Raw genomic sequence first — 18,911 nt, forward strand, 5'->3', positions numbered from 1 at the left:
CTGATACTATGCAGTCAGGGAGACTCTGTGAACACAACTCAGTGTGCTCTACAGACTCTGTCAGTTGGCTTGGAGACAAAGTCAGGAGTGGACAGGACAGTTCTGACTGACTACCCAGACTGTCTGTGCCTCCCTGTAGCATAATGTGGGGACTATGAAGCAGGTATGTTCCCTTCCCTGATCACTGGAGCAGCAGAGTTCAGTGAATAACACACTGCCTTGTGAGTGAGAGGAGGGACCCTGGGATGCTGGAAGACAGCTATAGCTTCTCTCAGAAGAGAACATGTATAGACATTCACTCTTCCAGAAGAAACTCTCCTAGGAGTGATTTAACCCTGGCTGTTACTGAGTTTTTGTCTTCCTGGAGTGGCCATTTTTGCTTTTAGAGAAAAGCCCCAAACGTCTGCGTGCTTGTGGTTTCATTTAGTGATTCTCCCAAGAGAAAGCAAGGGTACGGACAGAAGTGCAGCTCCCCACTGCAACTAAGAACACTTAGCAGGAAGCATTCTGAATTGCAACGACTCCCTGGACCAAACAGAAGTCCGCTCCTGGTTCCAGGGGGAGAGGAATCTAGCTGGTGGTGGCAAGCCTGCAGCCCGTTTCCTCTGGCAATGGCCCTCTCTCTCTCTCCCAGGTTACCCCCATTTCAGAATGGGAGGGGGAAAGAAGGAGAGGTAGCTCATTCTAGGGGTTCTCTACCCAGTGCTGGAGTGTGATGTGGATGTACTGGAGCCCCCACACCTCAGGGGGGCTCCAATACACCCAACTGCACCCTCCAGTGGGGGCTGGAAACCCCCCAGACCAAACTTCTTCCTCCCTTTCCACCCTCACAATGCAGACAGAACTTACAGAAGATGCTCTGTTTTGAAATGTCTTCGTCTGACCCCTCACACAATGAGCATTCAGATTTTCACCCAATTGGTCGTTTTTGAAGCTGTCTGAAGCTGTGTACTTGTATTTGGTCACAGCTATAAACTGCTTTCTGTGGCCAGATCTGGTGAAAATTGTCACTTCTGCCTGTTCCCCGAATGTCTGTACATGGCTTTTGGCTGACCCAGTTGTAAGATTTTTTGTCATTTATCAAAAGGAGTGCGAACCATATGGCCATTGCCCAGATCTAGTCTGCAGGGGTGGGTTAACTGGCTTGCAGAGTTTCTCAGAACTGCTGCCAAAGTTGTTGTGTTAGGGGTCAACATCTATGAGATTAATGCCACCGCCACTCAACCAGCTTTCCAGTTTGTGATCCCCACTGGGGTGGTAAATCAGAAGCAGGTGAACAAGCATTGGTGTCATTAACCCCTGCATACAGGCCAGGCTGACAGAGCAGCTCTAGCAGCAGCTGTGAGAAGCTGTGTGGTCTGGATCTGACTGGCCAACTCAATGAGTTTCACACTTTTGCTTTAAGTGACTAACTAATCCTGAAAACTCTCAGTTTCACTGATGGCGAGTCTGCACTGGCATTTTTGCTAGATGAGGTCCATAGGCTGAAAGGTCCTCAGTGGTGTTTTTTAAAGCGGATGAAATGCTTAAGTGTTTTTAAAAAATTCACTCAGCACTTACCTGCACCTACTGATGCTTTAAATCCATTTGGCCCTCACCTTGCAATTCATTTTGTGCAAGTGGACTGTTGGACCTGCATGGAGCTTCACTGATTTCTATGGCTGTATAGTGCTCAGCACCCAGAAAGTTCTGAACTGAAACTAATATTAGCATTTGTTTCTCATCAGTGTATTCTATTTTCTCCAATTGATGCAAATTATGCTATATATTTTATGCTAAATATATCTGCACTTCAACTTGCTGCAGCATTTTTTTGGGATTTTAATGTTCCACTTGACTATTTCATTTAAAAAAAAGAAACTAAGCTAAAAATTCAGATTGTAATGTTGCTACTGAGGTCTGCACAGTGTGTAAGTAATATAAGGTGTAGTTTTTTCCCTTTGTAGAACAAGTACTCTAAACGTGAAAATCAAATCTTGATGAGGGACCCAAAGTTTTGTTTTGGACTCGGTTCTACCAACAATATATTCACTTTATCTATCTGAGAGGATAAAAATCAGTTTTAAATTGCTGAAGGACCAAAGCCAGCTTTCAGCAATATTGAGGAAAGTCCACAAATGTCAGCAGAGTATGACTTGAAGCCAAAACCTACTATACAAACCAGAGTGACAAAACGGGATTCAAGAAAAAAAGTGTTAAAGTGAAATGAAAATCTAAAATAATAAGAAAAACATAGTTACAATATAGCCTTATGGGAAACACTGAGAAACAATAGAGAGTGATGAAAGAATTTGCAAATAAATGTGGTTGTAGGCAAAACAAAATATTTATAGTTAATTGCCTTGGGTGTGAAATTTGCTTGAGTTCTTTAAAACCATAATCTTATCAGTTTGTATTAGGTCAAGTGAAAAAAAGGATTACTTACATGCATGGCTAGAATGCTGCGTGGGACTAATTCTCTGTACTGTCTAATGGTAAAGTGCCATGTTTTTATTCTCATTAGATCATCAAATGTAAATTCCAAAATAAGACGCCCTTCTGTGCATACCTAGAATTGAACAGAAGAAATAAAAACTTCCAGGAATGTTCCTGCTCCCAACCCCCAACAAATTATGGTATTTTCATTCACTTAAACTAAGTACCAAAATATTATCAGTATTATATGGTTCAACATCATTGGGTTAATTGTTTTTCCTTCTCCAGAAAAAAAAAAATGAGTGTAAGTAACTCAATATAGGCTTTATAGTGGAGACAATAACTCATTATGATAGACTTTATAGCATTATGTGCTTTAATTATTATTTATTGCATCATTTCAGTTCCCCTATTGAATCACTACTACTAATTAATGACAGTAAACCCTTCACTACAGGTGGCTGAGGTGCAGTTGTGCATTCTTGATGTTAAACTGCTGAACCAGTCAGTCCCCAACCATTTTTTTTGTCTGATCCTCCCTAGCGCTCCACTCGGTGTACGCGTTGCATTGTATCCAGTGAAGAGTACACCGTGCCCCTGCAGAGCTGCTGCCAATCCTTTTTTTTTTTTTTTTTTGTCCTTTTCCATCCTCTTACCTTTTAATGTGGTGTTTTCTGCTTTTTATTTTTCATTAGTATTTCTTCTCTCATTTTCTTTCTTTTGTATCAACTAGCTATCACCTTTCCCATCCCCAGTGGATTTAATACCAACCAGAATGATTTGTGATGGTGTGTGCACTGGATGTTCCTTGGAGCTGAATCATGACTACCATTGCAGCAGAGTCAAATGTTGCGGGAAGAGAGAAAGGAATCTTAGGCAGGTAGGCTGCTGCCTGATCTTGCTGTCCTGTGCATGTGAGCTGTCCCCAGAACTGCATGATTTATGCAGAAATGAACAAGAGAAGAGACAAGAAGAGAGAGACACAGAGGGAGGGATAAAAGCATTACAGGGGAAAGGAGGGAAAGTTGGTGGCTTTCAAAGAACTGCCCAAAACCTTATCTGCAGGGAATGAAGTATCTGAGTATGTTGTAAATTGAGCCTTCATTAGGGTGCATAAACATACACCTTTGCATGGTGCCTTGGCTAGTGTGTCCCAAAAAAAAAAAAAAAAAATCACTGTACGTGCATCTACACGAGACATTTACTACAGAGGGCCACTTGTACATGTGACAGGGGTTTAGTTCCCTAAATTGAAATGGTGGGTTTTTAATTGCGATTTAGGGGCTTCCATCAGTGTTACAATGAAGGGCCCGATCCTTTTTTTTTTGCACAGTCTGCCCACAGCCAGGGGGTGAACTGCCAGTTGGCTAAGTGGCCCCTGAGCTGTGGGGTCCCCAGTCCTTCCCTCTGTGGCAGTGGTGCCCCCTGGGGCTGTCTGAGTGGGCTGCTAGTAGGCGGGTGTCACCTGGGGGTGCTACCACCTCAAAGGGAAGGTCTGGGGCCCCCTGCAGCGCAGGGCCCACTGACAGCTAGCCCCCCGGCTGTGGGAGAGGCGGGCAGGCTCTGTGGAAAAAGAGAGAATGCCTCTCACTGCTTTTTTTTCTTCTTCTCCCTCAGTGGAGCCTGTCCGCGTGAGGTGCTCCCGGGCCACATAGCCCCTGTGCTGCAGAGGAACCTGGTCCTTCCCTCCTTGGCAGTGGTGCCTTCTGGGGCTGTCTGGGTGGGGTGCTAGCTGCATGGGTGCTGCCCCAGCTCGCAGGCAGCACCTGCTGGATCCAACTCTTTCCCACACCCACATGGCAAGCAGCACCCAAGCTGGGGCAGCATCAGTCCCCTAGCAGCCCACCCAGGTGGCCCCAGGGAGTGCCGCCACCATGGAAGGAAGGACCGGGGACCTCTGCAGCTCAGGGGCTGCTTCGTCGACTGGCAGCTTGCCCCTTGGCTTGACCCTGGCAGGCTCCATGGAAAAACAAAAAGGATTGGGCCCCTCACTGCTTCTGCCTTCAACCCGCCTCTCTTGAGGCTGGGGGAAGAGCTGTCAAAGGTTGCAATGTTACAAATAGGTAAAGTGCTAACTAAACTATATGCAGATGTGGTTTAGTTTAAAACATAGCAAACTCATTTAAATCATAAAAAAATCCTGCACGTGTACAGTGTGATGCAATTAAAATCGCAAAAAAGTCCAATTTTCATAGTGTGTACAAGTACCCAAGTAGACTAATTAGTTCCTCAGTAAACGTCATGCATCTACACGTGCACCCCTTATATGCTGGAGTAAACTAACTTGTAAAAACAAGTAGTATCTTGCTGCAGAGTTTTTATTTCACAGCAGTGCATGTGCAGACATTGCCCCAGCTGGCCGGGACATAAAGGTGCTTTAGTGCAGGGGCTTCCTGCTGGCTAGCCCCACACTGGACCACTCCCATACCCCAGCAGTCCCTCTGCAGCACACTGAGCCAGGGAGAAGCAGCTCTGGGCAGGTAGGCTCACCCACAGGGCTCCCTGCCAGCCGGGTCTGCTCCGACCTGGTTCACCATGCTGTGGTCCCAGGCACACGTTCAAACAACATGCCCGGGAGCAATAAACTCTGAAGCAATAAGCTCTGGAGTCTATTGGTTCACATTAATGCACGTGTAGATGTGTCCCATATGTATTAGATGAGCTGGTAATACATTATTCCTGACAAAAAAAAAAAAGATATAGGAATTTGGTTTCATAACACCTGTTAGAGGCTAGTACAACAGAGAGAACCTGCAGCGCAGTGTATAATGAAAAGATGCAGACAGTAATTAGTGAAATGTCCTAACAATATAGAAAACAGACACTTAAATTGCATAAACTTCTATTACAATCAGATTTTCTTCTGAAACAATAATCACATATTACCTTAATTAAGAGCCTGGCATGCTAGATTTCTCTTTAGTCTGGTGAACACATTGAGATACAAACAGACTCAGATTTATATAGTTGCTAGTTTTACAACACAACTTCTTTGGTTAGTTATTCTTCTGAGGGCAGCACCATGCCTCTTCATAGTTTTGACCTGCTTTTGCATGCTGTTCAAAACTACCTTTTGCCATGTAACCAGGCACACTGTATGTACAAGAAGTTTTAGGTCTAGTAAGAAGGAACTTGCAACAGGTCCTTGTCTCTCCTGATTGATCTACCTTATTCATGCCTTCAACTTCCTTTGCATGGCTGATGGTACATGCAGAACTCACTGACCTGTTTGACTCTGATTTCCCCATTACTTTCACTAGAATTAAACATTTCATGAGCAAACACCCATCCACTCACTTACCTATATCCCCCAGCCTCTTGGTATAACTGTTCTAAGGGCAAGGATTCTGCCCGTTTTACATTAATGTATTTCATGTTTCTAATTTCTAATATATCATAGCTCACAAATATGTCTTCCATGAACCTCGAAGAAACAGTTCTTAACAGAATTTATTTTAAATGACAAACAAATTACTACAGAAAAACTGGAAGACATACCTCATTTCACAGTAGTAAAAATTTACACATCTTATAAAGGAATTTAATTTCTCCATGTACAGAAGAACTTTATACATTGCTTCTAGTCAATAAAATTAACATAGTTCTTATTTTAAATTGGCCTTAAAAAAGACTGTCTTTCATATAGAATCCAAAATCAAAAGGGTCTCCAATTAAGAAAACATTTTCTGTTGTGCTGAATTCATGTTACCGTACTGTGAGCTCTGACATTTTGTTTCTGTGGTAACCAAAATCAGCTGATTAGTTGGCATGGCAACAGAAAAGATGTAATCCCAGCAGACACTCTAATCAATGCCCCCAGCACAGATGGTCTCCAGAGGATCAACAAGAAAGAGGCTGGCAGGCATTCAGTCTGTCACGTGATTGCTCTAGACTAGGCCAGGAAAAAGAAAACTAAAAAAGAACATTTCTCAAACTAACCAATAGCTATTTAACCCTTTCATTGCTTTGATTAATTGTAGGACATTCAGGCACTTGCACCCAGGAAAAAAATCCAATATTGCTTTCTGTTGGACAGAATATTGATTTTTTCCAAAATAATGTAAACTTTTTTTCCTATTCAGCTTTTATTAATGACCATTTCTTAAATCTGTCCCTTTTACATAAGACATAATGTAATGAGTATATGAATGCATAAAACAAAAAATTCAGCAACATTTAAAAAAATCATGAAGCTAGTTTCCATGCTATCCTTGTACACTACAGATGACTGGTTCATTTTCAATCACAGGGAACAAATACAGCCTAACAACAGGTACATTCAGGGTGCATCTACATGAGATGCTACATCACCATAGCGATGAGCTACATCATCGGTAGGCACTAACTGTGATGCTGCTGCTACTGCGCAGTAGGGTTGAAAGTGACCCGTGTGCCGCTGGGACTGTACAGAGGGGACTGCACAGTCATTTAGTACTTGCTAAAGCATGGAGCTCCACTGCTTTAGCAAGTACTAAATGATTGCACGGTATCAACTGCACATCAGGGACATAAGTAGCCATGCCCACATATTAAGATTTTCTGGTAGTACAGTTTTAATTTTGTGAGGCTAGAAGGAAAAGCAAAAATCATCAACACTAAAATAACAATCCAACTGCCATATAAAATTTAGTGTAAGGACCTAGATAAATTCTGTAAGAGCACTCCTCAGTGATTTTGAGTGGGGGAAAAAAAGCCCAAACTGGAACACACACTAAGGTGAATCAGCCTGGGTGACTTGGATTACAGGAACTTGATCTTCTTATCATAAAAGTCAGCAGCAAAACTACCAATTGCACCTGTCAATCCTGAACACATTTTCTTTCTTTTATAGGTTTTCAGTCATATCCTTAACCACCTAGAAGATATCTGTTATTTCCTTTGATTTCTTTTCAAATGCAGCTTTTATTTATACATTAAATCAAGAAATGTAAGCATATGCCTCCCTTTAAGGTACCTATTCCCCTAAAGTCAATTTGAACTACTCATGTGCTTAGACATGTATTAACTCTGCACTGTTACTTTGCTTATACAAGAATTTGAAAATGGTCTATCACATATTTGCTTAATACTGACTAATAAGTTGACTTAACAAGAAAATGTAAAAAAAACCCCAAAACATAATGAACAGCTCTGGACTCTTGATATAATAAATTAACAAAGCTAAATAATTAACAAACTAACAAATGTCGAGCTTATTGTATTAAAATCTACTTAGAGAATGTTAAGCTTATGGATTGCTCATCAGATCAAAGCTCATGTCAAACAAGTGCTGTGTGTTTAGTATGTTGGCATCTATGAAGAACTTACTGAAGAAAGAAAAAAAGAAACAACCTTGCAGGCCAAAATTTGATATACTGTGCATAAGCAAATTAAATTTAATTTAGTGATACCTGTTACAGAAGGTTTGAATTTGATCCAGTGTATAAGTGCCACAAAGGTAAAATTCTTCCCAGAGTAATTATGGTGGGCATATGTTCTTGTGGTGACTTCACTGGAAGCCATGAATACACATTTGAAGGCCACTAATTCATTTTAGAATAGGATAAATTATTTCCCCCTCTGTCCTCCCTTATTCCACATACTTAAGATATCTTATGTCAAATGTTATTTTTCTAAGAAAAGTCATGCTTGCAATCTACAAATATTCAAAGCATCTCAATTTTTTTTCAGAAGCCCAGGTTGGATCTCTGTCAATGCATCTACATGTGCAATCAATGCACCTGAATTTTCTGGGCAGATAATTCAGGCTCATTAAAGTGCTCCCTGGTGCATGTCTACATGTGCATCCCCACTGGGAGCAAACTGAGCACAACAAGGAGCAGCCCAGTCCAGGGCAGCTCCTGCCATTCTCTGCCCCTCTGCAGCAACCAGCAGGAGTTCCTGGTTCCCCTGGGTTCTAGCCCCTGACTGGCAAAGAGCACAGGGGCTTAGCCCTAAGCTCCAGAGGGCAGGGGGAGAGCTGTGCCAGCTACATCGAGATCAGGAGGGGTCCCAATCTCCTTACGGCTAGGAGGTAGCTTCTCAGCAGCCAGATCTCTATGTGGCTGGCAGGCAGCATCTCACTGGCCCCTGTGGCCCACTGCTGCCTAGACTGACCAGGAACAATTTGTTCCCAGTTAGCATCCACATGTGCAGTATATCATCTTAGTTACTGCACTGTTTTTCTAGTACAGGTTTCCCTCGATTTATGTGGGTTCTTTATATGCAAATTCGCTCTTATGCGATGAACATATTTAGACCCATAATTCGTTATATGCGGGGTAAATTAACTCTTATATGAGCAGCTTTGATGCCCCTCCCCCCCAAGCAGGTAAGTCTGTGGTGGGGAGGAGAAAGGGCTATGGCCCCACTCACCCCATCCCCGGCTGCAGTGTCTCCAAGAGTGGCTGGCACCAGCTGCCTGCAGCCAATAAGCTGCACTGTGCTCCACCTGTCCCCCTGCACCTGGGTTCAACCCAGCTCCTGGGCTGCACCGTGCCATGGTGGAGGCAGCTGGTGTTGGCTGCTCCTGGGGCCGCTCTAGCACGGGCTGGCGTGAATGCGGAGAAGCGGAGCAATGGGTGGCATTAACCCCAGCCCATCTGCAGCAGCCCTGGGAGCAGCTGACACCAGCTCCCTGCACCAGGGCATAGCGCAGCCCAGGAGCAGCAGTGAGTGGGGACAGGCAGAGCACGGTGCAGCCCAGCAGCTTCAGGCAGCTGGCACCAGCCACTCCCAGGGCCACTCTGTTCCCTCTGCTTTGCTGCCTTGTGCAGCCCCGGGAGCAGCACCCCTCCCCTTGCCCCTTTCCTAGCCCCAGCCTCACTCCCTCTTCCTCCCTTACCATTTCAACCTATCCCTATTTGTTACCTTGTAAAGTGAGTTCACTTTATGTGAATTTGATTTATGCGCCATTCTCCAGGAATGAATGTACAGCATAAATCTACAGGTACTAGAAAACAGACTATTAGACTAATATACTGTGCAGTACCTGCTGCACATGTGTAGATGGTGATGCTCTACTGCACATTAGTCTAATGCACAGTAAAGTGTCTGGTGTAGACACACTCTGAGTGAGCTTTCTACTTAAGTATACGGAGTTTATATTACAAGCCACAACATAAGCTTCCTTATGGGGCATGTGTAGTGTCACTAAGACCCTGGTCCTGCAAATACTTGATTCTAAACATAAGCGTTGAGCCTAGGGTCAATTTCAGTCCTGTTTCACCTTTGATTTTGTTTCAGCTAGGTGCTGTTTTTCTCTCTGAAGAAACAGCTCTATAACAGACCATGCTGACAATGAAAACAAATTAATTAAATTGGTGAAAGTCTGCTTCTTATTTACTGGGTACCAAACTAAGGGTTTCAAAGTTTTGCTTCTCTCTATATTACAGTCAACCAACTAACCGTTACTCAGCTCTTGGGCCAAGTTTACCATTAGGGGGAGGAATGACACAGACATGTGTTTGGCAGTCATGCAGAGGGGCAAAGGAGCAATAATATTTTATCTCCTTTCTCAAGGAGGAGGGTAGGGGGGAAAATTTCTCACACATACAGGCACTGTAAGTTACTACTGCCCTGCACATAAATAACTCTCTCCCAGGCTAGGGACAGATATTCAAAAAGCCTGAGCCTGAATTGATTCCATCTTTGCAGGTTAATTTAATCTGGCTAGGCTGAATCACTTTGCAACTGCACAGACATCCCAGAAATTCAGGCACATGCCTGCAGTGGCCAGGAGGCACTAAAGCAGCCCTCTCTTCCCTTGCACAGAACTGAGCTGAGGGGGAGGCATGACCAGGCCCCGGCAGGATGCTCTAATTAACCCAGCAAGGAATTGATAACTGTGTTTATCACCCCATCAAGAAAACAACAGAGGGACTGTTGATTCTTCCTTTTGATTCAGCATGGACCATAGCCAGCATGTGGTCTACTAACTAATACACAGACACCTTTCTGCAAGGCAGAGGGAAGGGAGGAATTCCTGCTTAGCAGGGAGTAGTGGGGGGGGATGAGTAGCCTGCAGTCCCTGCCAGAGCTCCAGCCAGGGAGCAGAGGGGAGGGGCCAGCCCTGCTGTAGAGCAGAGAGCCCCGCCCAGCCCAGAGAGCATGCCAAGATGCTGGGGGAGTTTAATTTATCTTAAACCAGGAAGGGGTCTGGGTCAGACATTGCATAAACCAGTTTGACCCAAATCAGTTAAGTCTGATACTACATTCAACCAGGTTTATCTCAAACCAGTTTCAGCCATTTTCAAACTGGTTTATAAGCACTAAACATCTGTTCTTTTACAGGTTTATACCAGTTTCTGATCACTTAAACCGGTTTGTGTGTAATGTCTGTCCCTAGACCCAATGACCATCAAATACTTTGGAAAAAGCATATGAGTGTGGCAGGCAAAGAGTCAGTGCAATCAGCTAAAACAAGTTTCACATGACCAAACCCCGACACTCTCTCAAACAGGGAATTAATTTAACTGTTCCCTAAAGGCTCTGATAAAGGCCCCTGATTTAAAAAGCAAAAACACTGATTTCTACTCCAAATAATGACTATTGTAATTTTTCCATTGAAGTGCATCATATAAGTACATAGGAATTTTATTTTCATCTGTTATGTCCACCTGCTATTCTTCTTGCTTGGTCTCTCTTTTTGTAAGTATCCTAATTACACAAATCAGCTGCAAACTGAAAAGAGGCCAAAGCATGAAGAAAATTCACTGCAGAATCAGAAGCAGTGGATACGTACAGAGGGCCTAATCAATCCTTCTACACATGTCAATGCACTTTGGATTCAACTCTTCATAGATCAATTGAGAATATCAACTGAAATGTTATATACTAATAATGTAAGCATTCAGTATGGTTTAAAAACATGAGAAAAGGGTAGACATGCCACTGAATCACAGTTCCCATAAGTTTGGTGGCTCTTGTGGCTTAGTTTTATGCGCCTTCTCTTCCAAGCTCCCTAAAAAGACTTGAAAGAGTCACCACAAAACTGTCAAATATAATTAATATAAAATGAAGGAATATAACAAATTATTAAAGAGCAGCAAATGCCCAATATTTCAGAAATAAAAATCAGTCTTGCAGGAAAAACCCCCCCATAGTTATTATCCTTCAGTATACACTGAAAAGAAAGCCAAGCAAAGCAACCAAGTTTTCCCTGTTACCTTGGTAAACATAGGTTTTCCATGCTGAGTGACCATGGTGCATTGATCACAGTCCACTGTGATAGATGAGTTGTGGTAGGACTCTTTTGAGTGCTTGAGAATGTAATACAGGTCTGTTACACCTCCTTCAAAGACAGTGCTAAAGTAACGAGGAATGAGAGTCCTTCCAATTGCTGTAAGGAAAATATAAAGCAGAATTCTCTCTGTTATTAAATCTTAAACCATTTCTTATATTAAGTATTAATATAACATGAATAACTTGAAATAAAATGAAATCACCAAAGTAAACTTTTATTCAAAGAACATAATACATATTCTCTGGTTTCTCTGTTAAGTAGGCATTGCTCCCATTCCCACTGAAATCAGTGAATTCAGTAGTTTTTTTGTTTTTTACTGTTAGTAAAGAATCTTCTCCATTTATGAAGGTTTGAAGGTTATTGTAGATGCTCTAAAGTTATTATTACAAAGAAACCATATTATGTAAATATTGATTAAAAGTTGGATGTTATCCTTAAATAAACGTGTGTTTGTGTTCATTGAAAAATATGTTAACATACAAAGACAGAATGAACGCATTCTGCAGATGTGATACAGGCTGAATGGAGAGAAGGCTATTGCAGAACAATTAAAATAATGAAGATGGAAAAATGGCCTGACAATAGGCAACAATATATAAAGCCTCGTGGGTGACAGCATCAGAGCCCATCTAACTCAGCTGAAGTTGCTTATTAAAGCTAGAAACAATGGATGCTGACAGATGTGCAACTCCCTGCTGTAACTTGAATGCCTTGAGTTACAGCATTCCCCTAAATCCAACATATTGGCTGTTGGGTCCGGGGGGTTTGGCAATAGAGCTCCAGTTTGCAGCAGCTTCATGCCTGCTCTGCCCCAGCCCCACCGCTCCCGCTTCCCAGCTCTAGTGTGGTCTTCAGAATGGAAGTGGGGGGATGGAGCAGATGGATCTTAGTCTGGGCTGTGCCTCTTCTGGGAGGCTCCAATCCACCCATCCCAGTGCAGTGCAAGCTGGGCAAACCCCAGATGGAACAACCTCCCCTCCTTTCTCTCCTTCTATTCTGAAGACAGCCTTAGGGGCAGGGCTGGCCTGGGCTGATGCATGCTAACAGACATTAATGAAGGAACTTCAGTTTGGAGTGCTTCCTTTGAACCCTCAAATGTAATAAGGGTTCAGACTGTCACATGATTGGGCATACTTTCAGTGTTCTGCAGCTGTGCACCTCTGTCAGTGCATGGCTGTAGAGTGCTTCAGGGGCCCAATTTGTATGACAAACAGTCACTTCTGTCAGCACCCAATGAATAGTCACTCAAATACCATGAAGATGGGCCTGATATAAAAGAGATTAAACTGACACACCAGCCTGCATGAGTTTCTTAAATCCCAAGAATGGACTCCAAGGTTCAAATCCCAAAGTGCTTACTTAGGGAAATCATTACTCATTGAAATCATTAGCAGTTTTAAATACAGACTGCAGAATTTAGTTTAAATTATATAGTACTGGGCCTCTGAGGACTTTGCCATTTGCATTAACTATTAGCACCATTTGGACATAAAAGAGAAAATTTTTATAGGCAACTGATGTTTTCCTATTATATTTCTGCAGGTAAATTTGGCTAGCATCAGCAGGCCAGTACATCAAGACAATATGTTCATTTGCAATAGACCAACGCTGTATTTTTAGAAGTGCTCATTAATAATTTGAGGTTATAGGATGTTGATTTTTATCTGAAAAATACTTTGCAAATGTTAATTAATCCACAACACCCATGAGTGGTAGGTAAGTAAAATCTCTCTCCATATTACAGAGGGAGAAAACAAGACAGATAAATGGAAGGCAACAAAGAAATCAATTATGATAGCCAAGATTAGAACTCGTTAGCCCATTGCTTTTTCTTCTCTGCTCAGCCTACTGAGTTCATGCCTCTTACCTGTCTGATGTAAGCTAATTATTTTTTTAAAATTGCTTCCATAGGAGTTTTTCTTGCACATGAACATGAATCTATTTGTGAATAGAGGCTGGGAATTAAAACTATGAGGTTTTGCACGTAAGCAGTTCTGTAAAAACAGATTATACTCTGTGCATTAGTTTTAAAAATATCATAAACTGCCTGACTCAGCCAACTGGATTGTATAGTTTATAATGCAAATATACAATAGATAGACAAATACAGACATATATAAGAGTTTGCTAAAAGCTTCTATGGATATACTACACTTTGATATGCCTGTGAATGCCTTTATTGCTTTACATTTAATTTATATACACTGAGTGGCTGTCAATTCAACGTACACTTTGAACAACTATTCTGCAAGCTTATATAAAGACTCACCCATATGTCAAGAATGTATTAAATTTCCTATAGTCTTTAAATTTAATTAGCGAAAATAGCATCCAATGTGTCAGAAAAAAACTTTACCAAAGCTTTAACTAAAATTTTCCTGTGTTGCTCAGTGTGGTATGTAGTAAAACGTAAAATGTAGCCATCAGGTTAATTTCTTGCTCCCATTACGACTAATTAGAATACATTAATTTTCCTGCTAATCACTCTGAATGGTTAATCCATGATATGAAAATCCAGGAATTCTACAGATTGCAATAAATATATATTCATTTACTTGGGCAATATATTAATAAAATGGAGCTATTTTTACTCCAATTTATAAGTTGTTCTCAAAATGGCCTGGTCACATAGCCCTGCTTTCTATTTTGTATCCAGCTGTTACAACACATTAAAGAAAGCTGAAATATATATGCAATACTTTCCTATTATTACTTTTCCAGGTAAGCAATTGCTGTGGTTTCCATAGGGATCTTGTGCAGCTGTTACTGGAATAGTCATGAAGGGTAAGGTGTCCAGAAAACATTTGGCTCAAAGTGCAAAGGCACATTTTCTTCACCTGTATACTAAGCAATATAGAGTATATACTAGGGCCATGAGAAAGTTTGCTGGGTGTTTTGTTTGGACGCTGTTTCAACTCATTTCGCGCTCGAAACAGTGAAATGAAACAAAAGGCTTCAAAACAACCTCGAAACGAAACGAGAGCGCTCAAAACATTCAGAAAGTTTCAAAACATTTTGAGTTTCGAAGCTGGGCTTACTTGCAGAGAAACAGAAAGTAAGGAGAAGGGCAGCGGGGGGGGGGGGGGAAGCTGCTCTGATATTGACATGTGTTGCTGGCCAGTGACTGTGATCCTTCCCTCAGGTCCCTTCCAATCCCAGTGCTCTGGTGGAGGGATGGAAAAACAGCTGTGCCGTGACACGCACACATCACAAGTTTTGCTTGTCAACTGCTTGAGGTGCAGTTCCCCATGCCGCACCTCTCACGCTCCCTGGCCCCTTTGGGCCTATATCGCGTCTCTCGCGCTTCTCATGCCCGGGGCTCAGGTAGCTCGTAGCTGTGCCTGGCCCCCTTGACCCTTCCTCCGGGTCGTATGCCCTACTGGGCTTTCCCCCTCTGGGGCCTATGCCGTGCTTCTCATGCTCGTTGCCCCTTTTGGGGTCTCTGCCACGCCTCTCGTGCCTTGGGGCTCAGGTGGCCGTACCCGTGCCTGGCCCCCTGACCCTTCCTCTGGGATCATCTCCCCAAGGGGAGCCAACACTGCCCTCAGGGTTGGGGTCCCTGCCCCCTCACACCACACCTCACTGGCGCAAACAGCTGTGCCCCACTGGCACCACTCGCTGTGCCCCACTGGGCACCAGGAGCCCCCACGTTACTGGGTAGCCCTACAGCCTCACCCAGTCCTCTGGTCAAGGTCAACACCCCCAATATGCACCCCACTGGCGCAAACAGTTGTGCCCGCCCGGCACCACTCGCTGTGCCCTCTGGGCACTAGGAACCCCCAGATTATAGGGGAGCTCCTGTGAGGCCTCCTCGCACCCCTACAGCCTCACCCAGTCCTCCGGTGTAAGCATAACTAAGCCATGAGCCAAACAGCTGTAACATACAAAACAAGGAGCCTTCTGGCTCACAACATAAACTTCGTGCCACACCAGCTCTTAGCCATACCTCCCTTAGGGTTCTCTCTTCCCCTGCATCATTGCAGCTAGCCTGCGTGGTCAGGCAGCAACCATCCACCCAGCCTGCTCAGCTCTCCCACAGAGCTCCTGCTCCTGCGGCTGTTTAAAAATGCCTGGCCCTGCTCCTTTTTGGTCATGTGACCAGCCTGGTTCCCCCAGCAACCCACATCTGTGCTGCTTCAGGGAGCTTCAGCAGCCCTATTCCTACTGCTAGTAGCAGGCACCCTGGTGTCCTGCTACACCCCAGAAATCCCTACACTTATCTCCTTGAAACTTGATGGGCTTCATGGTCTCAGATGGGGCTACTATCCCTGGAAGTTTCATCTAAATCAGGCAAGAAATGACAAAGTTATAGGCTGTTTTGTGCTTCCCCATTATAGGCTATGGGCAAAATGTCGAAACAGTGCCAAAATAGAGAAGGAGTTTTGATGAAATAAAATGGAACAGTGCTTTGCCGCTGCTGTGGTGGTGAGTGAGGGAGCAATTTCTCCATCCCACCTCGGGCCCAATCCTTTCTCACACCCCCCACATCAGACCCAGGCCCAGGCCCAGACCTCCCATCCCCCCACTACTGCTGCATTGGCCCACCCCTACTGTGATGGGCCCAGTCCTCCTCCCACCCCCCCCATGCTGGGCCCAGGCCCTCTCCCCCCCTTCCACTTGGGGTCTTGGACTGCTCCCATTCCCCACCGTGGAAGCATGGGGAGACAGAAGGGGGAACATGTGTAGGCCTGCTCCTCACTTCCCCACTGCCACAGCCGGCCCTGCAGGCAGCAACAATGGAAGAGGGAAGGGGCAGGCTGAGGCCAGCACTGGTAGCCTCACCCCCCCCGCAGCATCTTGACCCCGCTCCCGCCCACTGTCTCGGCGCCACTGCTGTTACCTCCAAGGAGCAAGGGGGAGGCGTGAGGCCAGCTCTGGTGGCCTGGCCCCCCCTCCACTCCATTGTCACCATATCCAGGGAGCGGAAAGGACAGCTCTACTAGCCATGCCCCCCCTTCCATCTTCTCCATTGCTGCCACTTCCTGCTTCCCCTTTGCCTTATTCCAATTTCATTCTCCTTGTTATCCAGTTTCACTATCTAAACCTCTATTTTCCTCTCATCCCAATTCCACTGCCTCACATAGGTATTCCTAGAGTTCTGCTCTAGGGTCACTGTCCAAGTCCCAGTATTTCCATGTCTTTCCCCTCTCCCACACCAGTTTTCTAGCTAATCCCATCCAATCTCTCTCTCCCTTCTCTACTGTCTCCCAGCCTGTGCTTCCCGTCCAATTTTAGTCTTCTCATCATCTCCCTGCCTTTCTGATACAGTCTCTTTGCCCAGCCAGTCCAAGTCGTCTTTCCAAGCTCTGGGGTCTTACCAGAGCTCCTTTCCAGCTTTTACCACTTCCTCTATTCCTCTGATTCCTAATTTCAGTCTCATTCTCTAGCCACTCCCAGCCCTCTCTCCCAGATGTTCTTCCGATTAGCCTTCCCCCACCCCATTCCCCTCAATGACTCATTTCCCCCTACCATGGCTCCTAAGACAGTTTCCTTGCCTTATCAGTTGCTACCTCCCCACAGTCTCCTTGACCAACCAGTCCAAGTTTCTCCATTCCATATCTTAGTAACAGATTCTCTCTTCATTCCTGTAGTCCTAGCTTTACCAATCTTCTTGTCCCCATCTATTTCCCTCCTGCATTAGAGGCTAAGTCTTGCAGAATCCTGAAGAACTGTGGAGAGGGCCAACATACAGCCTGGCCAGCATGAGAAGCTTTAGGAGACTCAATCAGGCTCAGTGAGAATGGAATCTTTGGAGATTTTAAACTGTTAAGCATTAGCAAATCTCTACGGAGCATATGTAAACTGTAATGGTCTCAGAAATGTATAACTTGGCCAAATTCAGACTTCCACAGGGAAGATAAAAGGCAACTCCCTAGTACAAAGGTCACCCTCTGTCAAATTTCAAACCTTTGCTTCAAATTACGAAAGAGGAAAATATCACAAAAAAAAAATTAACATGGGCAAAACATGTATACTTGTTACCAGCCTCACTCTCTGAAATGGTAAAAACATTATGGCTGAAAAAGAAACAAAGAAAAAACAACAACAACAACAACAACAACTGGCCTGAGGCAAGCAGCAAACATGGACTATTTCATGTGGTTAAAGTCTGGCAAAGTTGTAAAGCAACTGCAAATAGAGTCTTACTATAGAAACTGCCAGGGAACCTTAATAATAGATAGCACTATAAGCCCTAAGAAGAAGCACTATAAGAAGAAATAAGAACAGACTTCAGTGCATGTTCTGTGCCAGGATGAGCTCAATCTGTCCACTGGTGGCCCAGAGCCCTCCCAGTGCTAGGATGGCAGATATTGGTGCAATCTAGCATTCTTTACACAAATGCACCAAGAACTGGCAGGGTATTATCCAGAAAAGGTGGGAGGGGGCAGAAACAGGCACCTTCTGCTCCAGCAGCAAGTAGTGCATTTTGTAGCCTGGTAGGAAACCTTTCCACTTGTTCTCCTCCGCTGCTATCTGAGCATGCATTGAAGGTCTCTGAGAGACATAGCTTATTGCCACTGTGCAGTAGTGCCGGCATCATGGTTTCTGCCTGCCAATGCTACGTTGCTGTAGCAATGAGCAATGTCACCGTAGCTTGTTGGTATGGCAACGTAATATCTCATGTAGACACCCTGCATTAAAAGATGTGTAGCTTCCTCCACCCTTAACAGAGGATCAGATAATGCCCAGCCACCTCCCATGAAGAATAGGTCATCACGGATTAATGTTTCTGTATTCATGTTAGCAAACCAAACTGACAAAAAGTAGCTGGATTTAGTAACAGGTAGAAGTTACTTATATAAACATGTTTATGACAAGGGAATATCCAAAGCTAGTTTTTTGTGCATAATCTAATGGCAACATTTGCTAGAATAACGTGATTTTCAGCCTCCTCAGTTCTGTAACCAACAGAGAACTGTCTAGCTACTTGCAACTTCATATAGCTTTCAGGTGAATTAGAGATCTAAATACAGTTCTAGCACTCAGGGAAGTCTTGTGGCTATTTGATACTCCTTGGAGAAGCAGGGACCCAGAAATCAATTAATCCATTATAGCAAAGCACAAAGTGGGAGAGGAGCTTTCCACTATAAATTATCTTCATATCACGTAACTCCTATAAAAACATCATGAAGGAATTAAAAGCATAAATAAATAAATAAGGAACTGCATCACTTGAGAATGGCTGAAATATTTCATGGCATGTGACCTGTGTCTGAGAAGAATGAAAAGCATATCTTGTGCCACCATATCTTTGGCTTGCTGTTGTCATTTA

General features: G+C 43.8%; 1 protein-coding gene across 22 annotated transcripts in view; it reads right to left on the reverse strand.

Moving 5' to 3' along the window:
- Nucleotides 1–18,911, reverse strand: part of LDB2 (LIM domain binding 2) — a 345,799-nt gene that overhangs the window by 62,697 nt on the left and 264,191 nt on the right. For 21 of the 22 annotated variants that reach the window (XM_090035640.1, XM_090035639.1, XM_090035642.1 and 18 more), the window contains 2 exons: nt 11,562–11,734; nt 2,426–2,548 (listed from right to left, as the gene is read on the reverse strand). In XM_090035640.1, the coding sequence (XP_089891766.1) occupies nt 2,426–2,548; nt 11,562–11,734 (296 nt within the window). The remainder of the gene's footprint in view (nt 1–2,425; nt 2,549–11,561; nt 11,735–18,911) is intronic. The other variant, XM_090035645.1, reaches the window with a different exon arrangement.

This window comes from Crocodylus siamensis, chromosome 2, assembly GCF_052110815.1.
Source record: "Crocodylus siamensis isolate JL-2025a chromosome 2, ASM5211081v1, whole genome shotgun sequence".
NCBI classification, from domain to species: domain Eukaryota; kingdom Metazoa; phylum Chordata; order Crocodylia; family Crocodylidae; genus Crocodylus; species Crocodylus siamensis.